A 13,681-nucleotide genomic window follows, 5' to 3' on the forward strand; every position below is an offset into this window, starting at 1 on the left:
CACCATTAAGAGTTACACACTGTGTTTTACATGATTAAAAGTACAACAAGCACAAACTGCACTGAAAGATGTGTTACGGGTACAACCACCACATCGGCCACTATGCGTGTGGGGTCAGAGCGCCCAGGTTTTTAGGGGCGTGGTTTAGTGTGACCTTGGCACTGTTGCATTTACAGTTGGACTCAAAGATCCTACAGGTCTTTTCCAACCTAAGTGATTCTATGGTTTCAGTAGTACACAATTTGCCTCCAGAAAGTCCTCACTGGTTGTTTCCACAACTACAGCCTAAAATCCTCACCATTAAAACAACACACTCTTTCTTTAATTCTTGACACTGATACTCCAGTTTCACCCCAACTTCACCAAAATGCAGCCTTAAGTAAATACTATTTGACACTGAGCACACTGGGCACATTGCAGAGTCACGCTGCCGAAATCACGGACCGTTGCGTTTTACAGACAGCAAAGTCAGAGGAACGGCCGAAGAAATCCTGGAGCGTCAGTTAATTCAGCAAAAAAGCCACCCCACTAAATATTATTTTCTTATCCTGAAATTTCAGCAGTTGCTCATAATATAAGTATAATTTACCATTAAGCCAGACTGTGACTTGAATTTTACTCCAAACCTTCACTGACCCAGACGAGCCAGGGACGCGGTTCAATTCCACACGAACGCAGGGGCTGGCACGCTCGGCTGGGCCCTGTGGCCTCGGACAGACACGACCCCCGTGGGCAGCACGACGTGAACCGAGGCCGCGCCACGGCCGCTAGGGCGGTTCATAGTCCTTCCATCCCCGCCTTCCACTCCCCAGGGGAAAGAAAATCGAGCCTCAAGTACTGAAAAGTTGATTCTCCATCATGTTAGACTCTTGCTATCCTGTCATAATATCCATTTGTACAACAGGTTCATACAGTGAACCTGAGAGGTGTTTCAGTGATCATTCATCACCTTTCAACAGCTTTGCAGGCTTTTGCTATCAGAACCAAACATGGAATGCTAAAGCGATACAAACAAACCAAACCAACCAAACAAACTAATAAAACCCCCCATACCAAACAAAAACCCCTAACAGCTGTTTTAAGGAATGGTTTAAAAAAGACTACAGAGTAGACAGATCTGAAAATATTAGCTAAATACTGTAATTCACCTTTCAAACAAAATCAGCAATACACGAAAAAGATGACAGCTCAGTTCTGAGCCTTTTCTTGGAAAAAGGTGATTCATTTCAAGGTGAGGCCTCCACTTCATCGGTTTCCTCCTTGTCTGGGGCAGCACAGGGAGCGCTGGGCTCCTCACTGCTCTGCCTGCACACCAACACGAACCCCCGCGCCCTCGGGACACACACCGGCCGTTCTGGGACTGATTCTGTGATCCTGTGTTCTTCCGCAGCCACACACGGAGCTGGGGCTCCTGAGGGTCCCTGGACACGGGCAGTGCCGGGGTGGGTTGTGCTTGGACCCAATGATCTTGAGGGGCTCTTCCAACTGAAATGACTCTGTGATTCTGGACCAGAGAGCACCCCTGGTCCTCCCCTTGGACCAACTCCACAACCTGTCAGCGCAAGAGCTTCTTTACTGAACATCAGCCCTTTCCACAGTATCTCAGAATGTCAGAGGTTGAAGGGCCCTGGAAAGCTCATCCAGTGCAATCCCCCCATGGAGCAGGAACACCCAGATGAGGTTACACAGGAAGGTGTCCAGGCGGGTTGGAATGTCTGCAGAGAAGGAGACTCCACAACCCCCTGGGCAGCCTGGGCCAGGCTCTGCCACCCTCACCGGGAAGACATTTCATCTCAAATTTATTTTTCCCTCTTATTCTTGGTTAACCTGCTTCTTCTAAAGCGGAATTTCAATTATTGAGATGCTCGATTATTAAAGGAAGAAAACCCCCAGTAACCTGCTGTCAGACACATCTGCAGGTCAATCGGGCGGTGTGTGCTCGCGGTGCCGCCGCGGTGTTTACGCGAGCCGCGTGCTCTTCCCGTTGCGCCGCCGGGGCTGTTGGCGGGGGTGACGGATGGCGCAGAGGGCTGTGTCTGGATCGCGCTCCCCGGGCGGCAGGAAGCCGCGGGCCCTGGCCAGCACTTCCTTCCTGCGTCCGCGGGGGGACGGAACGGGAGAAACCTTGGCTGCCTCTCGCCCTGAGAAAAGTGCTCCCCTTCCAGCTGGATTACAGTAAAAACATGTTAATCTTTCACAAGATTATAATATCCTTCCTCTCTAAGTATAGCTACAGTGGTAGCGACGCTTTGATAATGAAATGAACCAACAATTTAAAACGAAATGAGTGGCTGCAGAGGGCTGGTGCTGGAAGCTGAACACAAGGAGGCCCAAAGCTGAAGGTCCGCGTCTTCAGCCGAGATATAAATCCGCACTGGATCACACCTGTCTAACCAGAGTCGTGACTCCAAGAGTAAGCAGGACTAAGCACTTCAACAGAAGGTGTGAAATGTGTCCCTCCGGATGTCTGCATTCCTGAGCCTGCTCTAGAGAGTGGACTGAGACTCAAAGCATGATGTTTATTACCCCTGAAAAAAATATCACTGCAACAAGCAATCTGTGAATGTGCTGACTCTGCGATCCACACGTTCCTCATGAGCACCCAGCACGGTTTGTTTTACAGAGACTTTCCTCAAATGCCTTTTTCCAAAGATCCTTTTCCGGATGATCCATGAACCTGCATGACAACCTGACGGGTAACCATCACCTGCTCACAGCAATAAAAACACGTGCAGAGTTTCACAGAACAGATATTCCACACTACCACAGGAATTTCCATCAAATTTTCCATTCTTGAACTCCCAGATTCAAACCCATAGACAACAGGAGCACCTTTGGTGTAGGCGGGTGCTCAGAACCTGTCGAGGGTTTGATTGCGGGGTGACAATAAAACCCTGTCAGGTGTATTGTTAACCCCCTCACCCCCTTCCCACTCAGCACAGGCGATCAGAAGGGAAAGAAGGACAGAGAGAAGAGAGCTGGAAAAATTAAACATGTTTTACTGATGTTACTAATAAGGATAGAGAAAATAATACCAAATATACAAAACCAATCTGGAAAGTCCCGGCAACTGCAGAGCCGGCACCCAAAGTCCTGGACTGGACTCTGCAGCCAACCGGAGCTGGATTCAGTCTGTCACTGGCCTCAGTTCACAGGGACGACTCGCAAGGTCCTCTCCTAATGTCGCCATAAGGAAAAGGGACGAGATCCTCGTGATCTCCCACTGTTATATGAAGTATCAGGTGAATGGGATGTTATACTCCGTTGGTCAGTTTCTGGTCCCCTGTTTCTCGTTGCCCCTCTGGCGAGATGTGAATCTGTCCTTATCAATAACCTCAGGTTCCATTGCTGTGTTCACCAAAACATGCATCTGGTTCTCCAGGAAAATGCAGCTCATGTGAAGCTTTAGCTGACAGGCACATTCACTAACAGAGAAACTTGTTTTTAACAAAACCAGGACAGAACGTCAAGCTCAGTGCCACCACGGGGATGTCCCTCAGGCTGATAGTGTCGGGATGAGTTTGCCCAAAAGAGTCTGAAAAAGGGAGGAAGGAATTTTCGGGACTCTCAACAACGAAAGGAAAATCCCAAACCTGTGAGCAGAGAGTTCTCAGAACAGTCTCTGCTTCTGAAAAAGGAATCGGACAAAAAGACCTCACCCATTCACAAAGAGTGGGGAACAATGGGAACTGTCAAAAAATAGCCCTCACGTCAGAGCGAGGAATGTCCCTTTGCACATCCAAAACAGCCCAGAGCGGAGCAGGAGCCTGGGAGGCCCTCAGGGCTTCTGGCGTACGCGTCTCTCAGCCCCTTCTCATTGCAGAACCTGCCAGAAGCATGAGATGATACTGAATTCCAGTAACCAAAGATGGGGATGCAAGAGGAGAGGAAATTTATGGCAGGACTGAGCTAGAATAAGTAACAAACTCCTGTCCGTTCAATCTCTCCGGCAAGGACCTTGATATGGAAATTTCATGGGACATATGTGACAATGGTATGTGTGCGCATCTTCCACAGGTCTTACTTTATAGGGCAAAGCAATTAAAAAAGCAATTAATAAGAAAACTAAATTATGGATAAGATCTGAATGAGCTGTGTAACACACAGTAATAAAAATCATGTGTTCTTCTGAACTGGTGAGAAGTTATAAAAACAATTGCTATAGGTGTTCTCAACCTGGAATACAATTCTGAGAAGGCTGGATGTGGACCAGAAGCCCTCAAAGATCCAATAACCTTCACGGCATGCAGTTTAGCATTGAATTCACGGTTTTGCTCTATGTGTGACTCAACATTCTCCTCCAACAGCACTAAGGAAAATAAGCGGCAAGTAAATCATGTGGAACGAGCAGGAGAAGACAAGCAAACACTTGGATACGCAGAAAACTCACCCGTGGGCTGATCACTTGAGTCACTGTCCTGATTCATTCTCCAAAGGTGGCGCCAGGTCAGGGTGCTGAGCTGAGGGGTCTGCAGATCTGAGCTGGCAGCACAAGCTCTTCCTTCTGAAAAGAAGAAATGTCGTGTTACTATTAAACTGTACAAACTTCACCCTGTGTGACAAAGGGAACACCTTGTGTGGGGTTTGTTGCCCTTGAATATAAGCAAGACAGTGGAGAAACTGTGTGCACATACAGCTTAGCACAGAAGTCATGGTATAATACATTGCCTGAAGATCAGAGAACCGAATGGTGAATTGCTGAATTAAGTCAAGCAAGAAACACTAAAAAGAGGCATCTGAAATCTCATGCAAGTTCAAACAACACGTGGTTAAAACATCTGCATTTCTGGAGCAGGTCAAGCTCAGCTGTCGGATTTGAACTGCACAAACAAGAGTCTCTGACGCTGTTTACTTGTTTAACCAAACAAATAAACAGACCTATCTAACTTCCAAACTGGTCAAACATCCACGTACAGTGTGTTTTCGCCGCGGCTGAACGGCTCCTCCTCTTTGTTTGCTCACCCTCCCCTCAGCACATCTTGCCCGTGGTAGGGTTGGGAACAGAACCCATGTCTGGCAGATCCCAACCACCACATCCTTCCTGCTGAATCACAGCGCGGGCTTGTTGATCAGGAAGGAAATTCCCCCTCGAGAGCTCCCACTCCACGTGCGCCGAGGAGCACGAGCACTGAGAAAAACACAAACGGAGCAGCAAGAACAACAAGAGATTTAAGCCACCGTATGATGGGCTAAAGGGAAACAGCAGCGTGTCAGGGTTGTTGTCAGCAGTGGTGCGAGGCACCACGGTTCCTGCTCTTCCCAGGCACCGCCACCGTCACCTGGGAGCATCCGGCCGCGCTCCCTGCAAACTGCTGCACTACGGCAACCGGCAGGTCAGAACGAACCTCAGTGTGCTGTACTAGCAAAGGGCCTTCGCTGGCTTTGAGGTGTTTAGCAAAGGGAAAGAAAAAGAGGACAAAGAAGAAGAAGTAGAAGAAGAAGAAGAAAAAGAAGAAAAAGAAGAAGAAAAAGAAGAAAAATGATAATAATAAGAAAAGGAAAAATAAAAAGAAGAAAAAGAAGATGAAAAAGAAGAAAAATAAGAAAAGAAGAAAAAGAAGAAGAAAAAGAAGAAAAATAATAATAATAAGAAAAGGAAAAATAAAAAGAAGAAGAAAAAGAAGATGAAAAAGGAGAAAAATAAGAAGAAGAAGAAGAAAAAGAAAGAAGAAGAAAAAGGAAAAATAAAGAGAAGAAAGAAAGAGAAAGAAAGAGAAAGAAAGAGAATAAAAAAGAGAAAATAGAAAAGAGAAATAGAAGAGAAAAAAGAAAAAAGGAAAAGAAAAAAGGAAAAGGAAAGGGAAAGGGAAAAGGAAAAGGAAAATAAGAAAAAAGCAAAGCCAGGGGGAAAATACCAAAAGTGGAACAAATATTTTTAAACCCAAATGCAGTTCACCTCATTGGTCTCTTAGAAACCAAAAAAAAAAGGTTGTAATTCTTGTAATTCATCTGTGATCTGTTTGAGGACACAAACTCTGAACCGGCGAGTTCATGGTCCAGGACTCTGCAGAACGTGGCTCCGCTCAGCAGTTGGGTAAAGGAGCAGAATTTCCCCACTGGCAAGTGCTGGGTTTCCAGGTTGATCCCGTGGGACACCCCCAGTAACCGGCAGCACCGGCTCCTGCAGGGCAGGGAACCAAAACCTCCATTGCAGCGTCCTGGGGTCGTTCACGGATCTGGAGCAGCTGTGGATGGACACACAGACAGGACTTGCCGCCTCGAGAGCAGAGCCCAGGGAATGGGGACAGCTGGGGACAGGCCTGTCCCCCCACAGGACACAGCAGCCCCCGAGGAGCCTGGTCTGGGGGCAGCCACCCCACAGGAACACCTGTGAGCTTCTGTTCCCCACCACCAGCTCCTCTGGTTGCTCAGTGTAAGTTGGGGAACGACCTGTTGGAGAGCAGTGCAGGGGAAAGGGACCTGGGGTCCTGGGGACAGCAGGGTGACCATGAGCCAGCACTGGGCCCTTGTGGCCAGGAAGCCAATGGTACCTGGGGTGGGTTAGAAGGGGGTGGTCAGTAGGTCAGAGAGGTTCTCCTGCCCCTCTGCTCTGCCCTGGGGAGACCACACCTGGAATCTTGTGTCCAGTTGTGGCCCCTCAGTTCCAGCAGGACAGGGAACTGCTGCAGAGAGTCCAGCGCAGCCACCAAGATGCTGCAGGGAGTGGAGCATCTCCCGTGTGAGGAAAGGCTGAGGGAGCTGGGGCTCTGGAGCTGGACAAGAGGACACTGAGGGGGGACTCATTCCTGGGGATCAATATGGAAAGGGGCAGTGTCAGGAGGATGGAGCCAGGCTCTTCTTGGTGACAACCAGTGACAGGATAAGGGGCAATGGGTGCAAACTGGAACACAGGAGGTTCCACTTAAATTTGAGAAGAAACTTGTTGGGGGTGAGGGTGTCAGAGCCTGGCCCAGGCTGCCCAGGGGGTTGTGGAGTCTCCTTCTGTGCAGACATTCCAACCCGCCTGGACACCTTCCTGTGTAACCTCATCTGGGTGTTCCTGCTCCATGGGGGGATTGCACTGGATGAGCTTTCCAGGGCCCTTCAACCCCTGACACTCTGGGATTCTGGGATTAAGCCCCAAGCCTGATCCACATGGATCCCCAGTGATGCCAGAGGCACCTCCCAAAGCCAGCGCAGGGAGAACCGTTGCAGTTCTGGGACAGAAAACTCCTCCAAGGGCAGACACCTGCATCCCACCTGAGCATTCCTGCTGATTGTGGAGATACGGAGACATCTCTAGGGAGATTACCTGGACAGGGATGACCTGAACAAGACATCTATGGAGTAACCCATTTCTCTCAATGGCCACCTCACAGGCATCTCTGTCCAATCCGCTGGATCCCACCCTCTGATCTTCCCCCAGAGCTGAACATACTGGCTTTGCTGTCCCACAGCACATGGAGAGACACCAGAAAGGTTCAGGTAAAGCAAATGCTGCTGCTTTTAAGTTTGGTATTTTGAATTTATCACCTTCTTATTCTTTCTGCATTACTTTTAATTGCCTACATGTTTTGTATTTATCTCAATAGATCTACACAGATCCAGGAGTCAGAGCCAGTGCTGGAGTTGGGTTCTGGTTGGACTCGATGATCCTGAGGGTCTCTTCCAACCAAAATGATTCTATGATTCTATTCTATGACTTCAAAGGGGGAAAAAGTGACGCCCAGGCCTGTGGCCCCTTCATCCCCCAGCCTGAAATGCAAATAGCAGTTCTACCTCTTCGTTATCACATAAATCTTTAACTACACAGAAACAGCAACTTCTCTGTGATAAGGATATAGCAAAAAAAGCACTGACTCCAGCAAAACAAACCTTAAAATAATTTTAAAAAAAAGAAAAACAGAGGCAGCAGAAGCCGCTGGGCAGTCCCTGCAGGCAGAGCCAGCGCTGCGGGGCGAGGGGACACGCAGGACCAGACCTGCCGCTGATCACACCTGCTGCATCCCTTCATTTCATTTGAGTTCATTCTAAGGAGATTCCTCTTTTTCTGCCTTGGTTTAAAGGAATTTTTACTAAATTATTATTGATTTTTGATCATTTATGGGACCCATTCAATCATTTCATACCGTTATTATGATAGTAAGATCCAGTGGAAGTGCTGAAGGCTCAAAGCAGAACAAACACAGCGCGAACCGGCAGCGCTGCGCAGCCCCGCGTACACCCTCCACCTCGCTAGTTCTCAATTAAAACTAGAAAGCAGCTGACAAAATATCAACAGATGTCTCTCAAAGTCCGCCGGGCCATCGCGGCTGTGCCCTCGGCGCGGTGAAACCCGCCAGCTTGCCAAGCATCTCTCTCACGGGAAGTTCCTGTCCACGTTCCTAACATCAATAAGCAAATTGTTGTGACACCAAGGGCATAAATAAAACCTGAGGCCATGGAGAAAGCCCCGTATCCCCAGGAACGTGTCTTCCTGCATGCACAGAGCGCCCAGCACATCGTCAGCATCAACAGGATACCAAGGAAGAAACAATCCTCGTCTGCGGGTACCAGTCATGTGGAGCAATATTTGAAAGTAAGAAGTTCACACCCAGCCTTTCCCAACCTGGAGCTGACGGTGCAAATCGGGGGCCAGCAGCGCAGTTCTGTGTATTTTACTCCTGGCAGTGGAGCTGACCCTCCATTATTAAAGCAGCGACTTCAAACGGCTGGGTCAGCGCATCCCTCCCCGCCAGGATAAACACTTCACCAGCAGCATCCGACTGAACTTAATGCAACGACCCACTCCATCCCGTTTGCAGCAAGGAGGGTTATTGCAGAGGGTGGGCAGGGAAAATCTAACAGGACGTCTTGCAGAGAGCTGAGTCCTCCTTCCCAAAGGAGGAAAAAAAGAAGAATTAGAAAAAACAAACAAAAAATCACAGCTTGGACTTCAGTTTCTGCAAGCCCAGGAAGACCTTTAAATGTGATGCTTCAGCAACCGCTGCCCCAAAGCTGCAGGGACACGGTGACTCCCCAGGCACGAGTGAGTCAGGGGAAAGGAGCCCAGGGACACACGGGGTATTTGCCTATCGGGGCACTTGGGTAGAATAACATTTGCCCTTCTTGTAGACCTGAAGAGTCACGGATGGGTAGGACAAAACAAATAGTTTGCATGATTGCTAAGTATCCCCGCATCGCCCAGAGCTCCTCGGGAGACAGTTTGCTGTCTGCGGGCCGGGAAGCTGAAGGCAGCAGAGCAGCTAAGAAGAGGCTCATTGCAGCGAGAGGGAGCAGCAGCAGGCTCCTGGAGCACACCGCCGGGCCGGCGCCTTCGGGGGCTCCCAGACCCCCAGCACCTGCGAATCTCCACTCCCACCCAGAGGCCGGCAGCTCGCACAGATACAAACTCGCCTGCACATCCCGCGTGGGGCGACAGCTGCCGATCGCCCCCTTTCCTTACCCCCCTGCACCCTGTGAGTACGTGAGCAGCCCCGTTCTCAGCAGTGCGAACAGGGACCACTCCACAGACCAAGCTCTCCCTGCTCTCTTGCTCTTCTTACACACCAAGCGCCTTCAGTCCCTTGGGAAACTCACCCTGGAAACACGCGGCACAGCTGAAGTCGCTGGGCCAGGCTGTGCGGGTGTTTTGTGTCCGAGGTGGTTCTCTCACCCACTGCAGCCCCAGGAAGGGGTGCTGGCTCCAGAACACATGGTGCTGGGGTTCACACTTGGCTTTTCCCGCTGGAGGCTGAAAGAGCAAGTTTGCTGGTCTCTGGCACCCTCTGCTGACAAACCACCCCGACCTGGCCACCCAGAGCCCGGGGATGCCCAGGGGTTTCAGGCTGGAAGGGCCACGCTCTGCTAACGAAACCCACACCTTTTCTAGATGAACATTTTGTAACTTTACATTTCTTTTCTCTTATTTTTTTGGCCAGATATTTCCATAAAATCATACTAATCCCCTCCTCCCCCTTGGTTTGCTGCAGGAACTGACGCTCCAGGTAAAGGATGGTGCCCCACACTCCTGCCTCTGCTGTTACCTAAACCCTCATCCTTTCCAGCTACCAACGACCCCCATACAGCACCTACTCTCTTCCTTCTTTCTGAAGACGTCTGTACCTGGAGGTGACCTGAGCTGCAACAGCCATTTGGAGAATGAAAGGGCAATGATCCAAAGCACCACGTTCCTGATCAGGTGTCATCCCTGGAAGGGAACGCTGTGGACCCTTCCGGTTTTGACCCCTGATTCCCCCAGCGGTCCCCACCCCTCTCACCCAGCACCTGTAGCATAGTGTCCCCTCCGTGTCCCTGTTCTGGGCAGGGTGTCTGTGCCTCCCCCTCCTCCGGTGCCACCCGGCACCCATGGAGACGTGACCACACGTGCCTTTGTCACGTACCCAGCACCAATCCTGCAGTGTGTCCAGCGCGGGGTGTCTCCCACCAAGGGACACCGAGGTGTGTGAAGGTGACAGTGCCACCCAGACAGCAGAAGTGAAGGTGTTTGCTTCACCCGTCACTAACGCCACCCATCCCGGCCCCGCTGTGCTGCACCGGGAGATCCCTGGGGAACAATGAGCACCAAGATCATAGAATATTCTGTATAAAGCCAACAGCCAAATGGAAACCTAACATGAGATGTGTTCACTCTAGAGACTGATTTTCAGCTTTGTCACTGTCTGCATTTTTCTGCTTTTTGTTTTTTCTTTGTTCGTGTGAAGGAAAGGCCAGAAGAACAAGTGCTGCTCGACAGCACACGCCGAGTAACCCAAAGCCAGCTGCCCTCTGAACAAACACTAAACGCTCTTTCAAACACAGAATCCCAGAATGTCAGGGGTTGAAGGGCCCTGGAAAGCTCATCCAGTGCAATCCCTCCATGGAGCAGGAACACCCAGATGAGGTTACACAGGAAGGTGTCCAGGCGGGTTGGAATGTCTGCACAGAAGGAGACTCCACAACCCCCTTGGGCAGCCTGGGCCACGTGCAGGTTGTTCTTAACCTACCAAAGAATCTCCGCTTAAGCAGAAAGAATCCCAAAGCATCATTCCACCTCCAAACCAGCCCCTTATCAACAACTGAGAAAGCTTTGGAAATATGCAACGCAGAATTTAAATTAGAATCAAAGTGTAAAACAAAGTTCTCACACTCAATACGACCTCCTACTTCCCAAAACAGAGCCTGGGCTGTTTCGTTTTGACTCCTCCAGGCACGTGATCTGCACTCCAGCATCCCAGTGTCGAGTTCAGGCACCGCTGTTGAGGACCCGGCATCACCACCCGTCCAGTGCTCTGCAACAGAAAGCACTTGAACATCTTCTCCTGGATTGCTGGAGGCTTTATCCTCTTGCATAAACATATTCATTTTCTCTATTTTCATTTAATGCATTCAGTGTCCTCCTGGAGTCTGATGCACCCACACGCGGATCATCGACGTGTGCGGGAACGGGAGCTCAACTCCCACCTCCTGCCCAACTTTCCAATTCGGGGGTTGCTCCCAAGGGGTCACCAAGAGAGACTCTTCAGTCACATCTACACTACAAAGCTTTGAAGTGCAGTTCTGTCGGTAAAAGTGCAGTAGAAACAATCCCTTCCTGGCTGACGGAGCTCAAGCAAAGTCCCAGACCGGCCAGTGGGATGTTCGGGATCCCGGCAGCCACAGGAGGAGGGACATGGGGAGGGATCAGAGCTTGGCTTTGACAAGATGGAGTTTTTCTTCTACTGAGATCTTTGCTTGAATAGCTCTAGCTACAGACACAACGCTAAAGCAAAAGCTTTTAGAGGATGGAGGAGAAATTCCAGCAATCCAGTACATTTTCTTCACCTGGATCTGCTTCCCTTGCTAATCTCCCTTTCTGTCCACCCAAAGGAGCCGAAACTTTGCAGTGTTGATTTCTCCGTGATTCCTTTCACTCCAGACCGTGTCTAAACACCATTAGAACCCAAGCAGAACGATCCAAGGACTTCCTCCCAAATCGACCTTTCCTCTGCGATCACTGTTGTCTGCAAACCCCCCCGACCCCGCTGTCCGCAGCTCCTCGCGGTCCGTCCTCGGTCACAGCGGCTCCGCCAACACTCCACTCCCGGCCGGGCCCCTTCGCCGTGTCCCAAGGGCACAGCGATTCCACCTCCTAAACAGTTTCACGGTTCAGGAGTCCCACAAACTATTGGTGTAATTCCCAGGTTATCTCATCAGGCTTGACCTAGATTTTCTTCACAGTTTTTTCTCACCTGAGACCTGACACACCTCATCAACAAGACGCTGCCTGTTGTAGCAAGTTTTGCCTCTTATTTCTGTTTCTCCTTTACCCACATCATTGCCTGTGGGTGCTGCCGTCTCCTTCAGGGAACATCCTCTCCGTTAACGCTGTGACAGAAGGCGGCAAGGGGGCAGGAACGCGGGATGACATGAGGAGCTGCGGCAACCAGAGCTCAACGGCCAAACCTGGTCAGGACCGAAAAGCTGGAGGAGACTTTGCTGTGGCTGAAGATCCCAACTGCTACTTGAAATATAAGTTAAGGGATGAGGGCTTGAGACTTTGACCAGTAGATCTCTTTATGACAACATCAAACCTTACAAGGCCATGGTGGCCTTGGCTCCCGCTCCCTGAGACGACCTGTCCTGAACAACCTCACCTGCTGGCACCGAAGGGACTGGCACCCAGATCCAGCCCCAGGGTACCGGCTCTCACTGGTTACTTCTGAACAAGCTGCGTTTGCACTGTCATCACCAGATGACATCAAGGTCAATTAAGGCTGCTCATCAAAGTCAATTAAGTCTTTGCTGAGCTTTTAGAGCATGAAGCCAGCAACTCCATCGTGTTCTCCTTGTAGACTTCCTTGTGCTTGCACCCACAGCACGAGAAACAACACCCTCCTGGAGCGCAGGGATAGCGGCAAATCTCACAAAGAATGAAATCGAGTCACATTATTCACCACACACCGTGTGCTGAATTTTGATCTCTTCCCAAGTGCTATCTACACCATGCCTGATAATAAATTGCTTTCAAAATTCCTTTGAGGAGATTTCTTCCTCATCCTTCATCTCCTGAATAAGCTTAGAGAAGGTGTTCCTCAGATAGCAGGCTTGGAACGCAGGCATGAAGCCATCACTGGGATTAACAAGGTCCTCTTGGGTGGCATAAATGGCTTTCACATGGGCCATCAACTTGTCATCAGGTTTGTGGGAGATGATATTGTCCAAAACAAGGAGAGTTTTGAAGCTGAGGTTCTGTTCTGTCTCCTGGAGGGCTGGCACCGAGACACCGCTCCTAAAACCGCGGGGTAGTGAGCCAGGTCTTTCCATATTACTGGAAGATGGGTCTTCAATAACCTTCTCATCACCCCTTGGTTCTTATCATCATCAACAAGCAATGGTTTCCCGTCCAGCTTGCTCCGGAATCGCCCCCACCAGCCGGGTCACACTGTCTCACAACAGGGTGCCCGAGGTCAAAGGTTAATTTCAAGCAGCACGTTGAGCCGCGACTTGCACCGCTACAAACTGTCTGCCCAGAGCAGGACTCGGCCACAGCTACACAAGCCTCTACCATCATGTTCAGAAAAAACGCTGTATTATTAGCCAGCTTTTGGACTGCTACGCATCCATAAACAATATTATGAACCTGAAAGGCATGTGTTTTTCTCACTATGATTTATTAGTTGCAGCTCTGGGTTGCAATAATCATGGCCTAATTTTTGAGAAAGTACTACAGTTTATGCATAGTTTTAACCACCTTTTGAAAGACCTTTAAGCAATGATGAAT

At 49.8% G+C, this 13,681-nt stretch overlaps 1 protein-coding gene across 1 annotated transcript in view; it reads right to left on the reverse strand.

Moving 5' to 3' along the window:
- The window catches only part of EXD3 (exonuclease 3'-5' domain containing 3), a 296,792-nt gene that overhangs the window by 222,856 nt on the left and 60,255 nt on the right, over positions 1 to 13,681 (reverse strand). The window contains exon 3 of the mRNA XM_080355777.1: positions 4,391 to 4,504. Coding sequence (XP_080211903.1) covers positions 4,391 to 4,427 — 37 coding nt within the window. The 5' untranslated portion in view covers positions 4,428 to 4,504. The remainder of the gene's footprint in view (positions 1 to 4,390; positions 4,505 to 13,681) is intronic.

The sequence above is a fragment of the Nesoenas mayeri genome (assembly GCF_963082525.1).
Source record: "Nesoenas mayeri genome assembly, chromosome: 18".
Lineage (NCBI taxonomy): Eukaryota > Metazoa > Chordata > Aves > Columbiformes > Columbidae > Nesoenas > Nesoenas mayeri.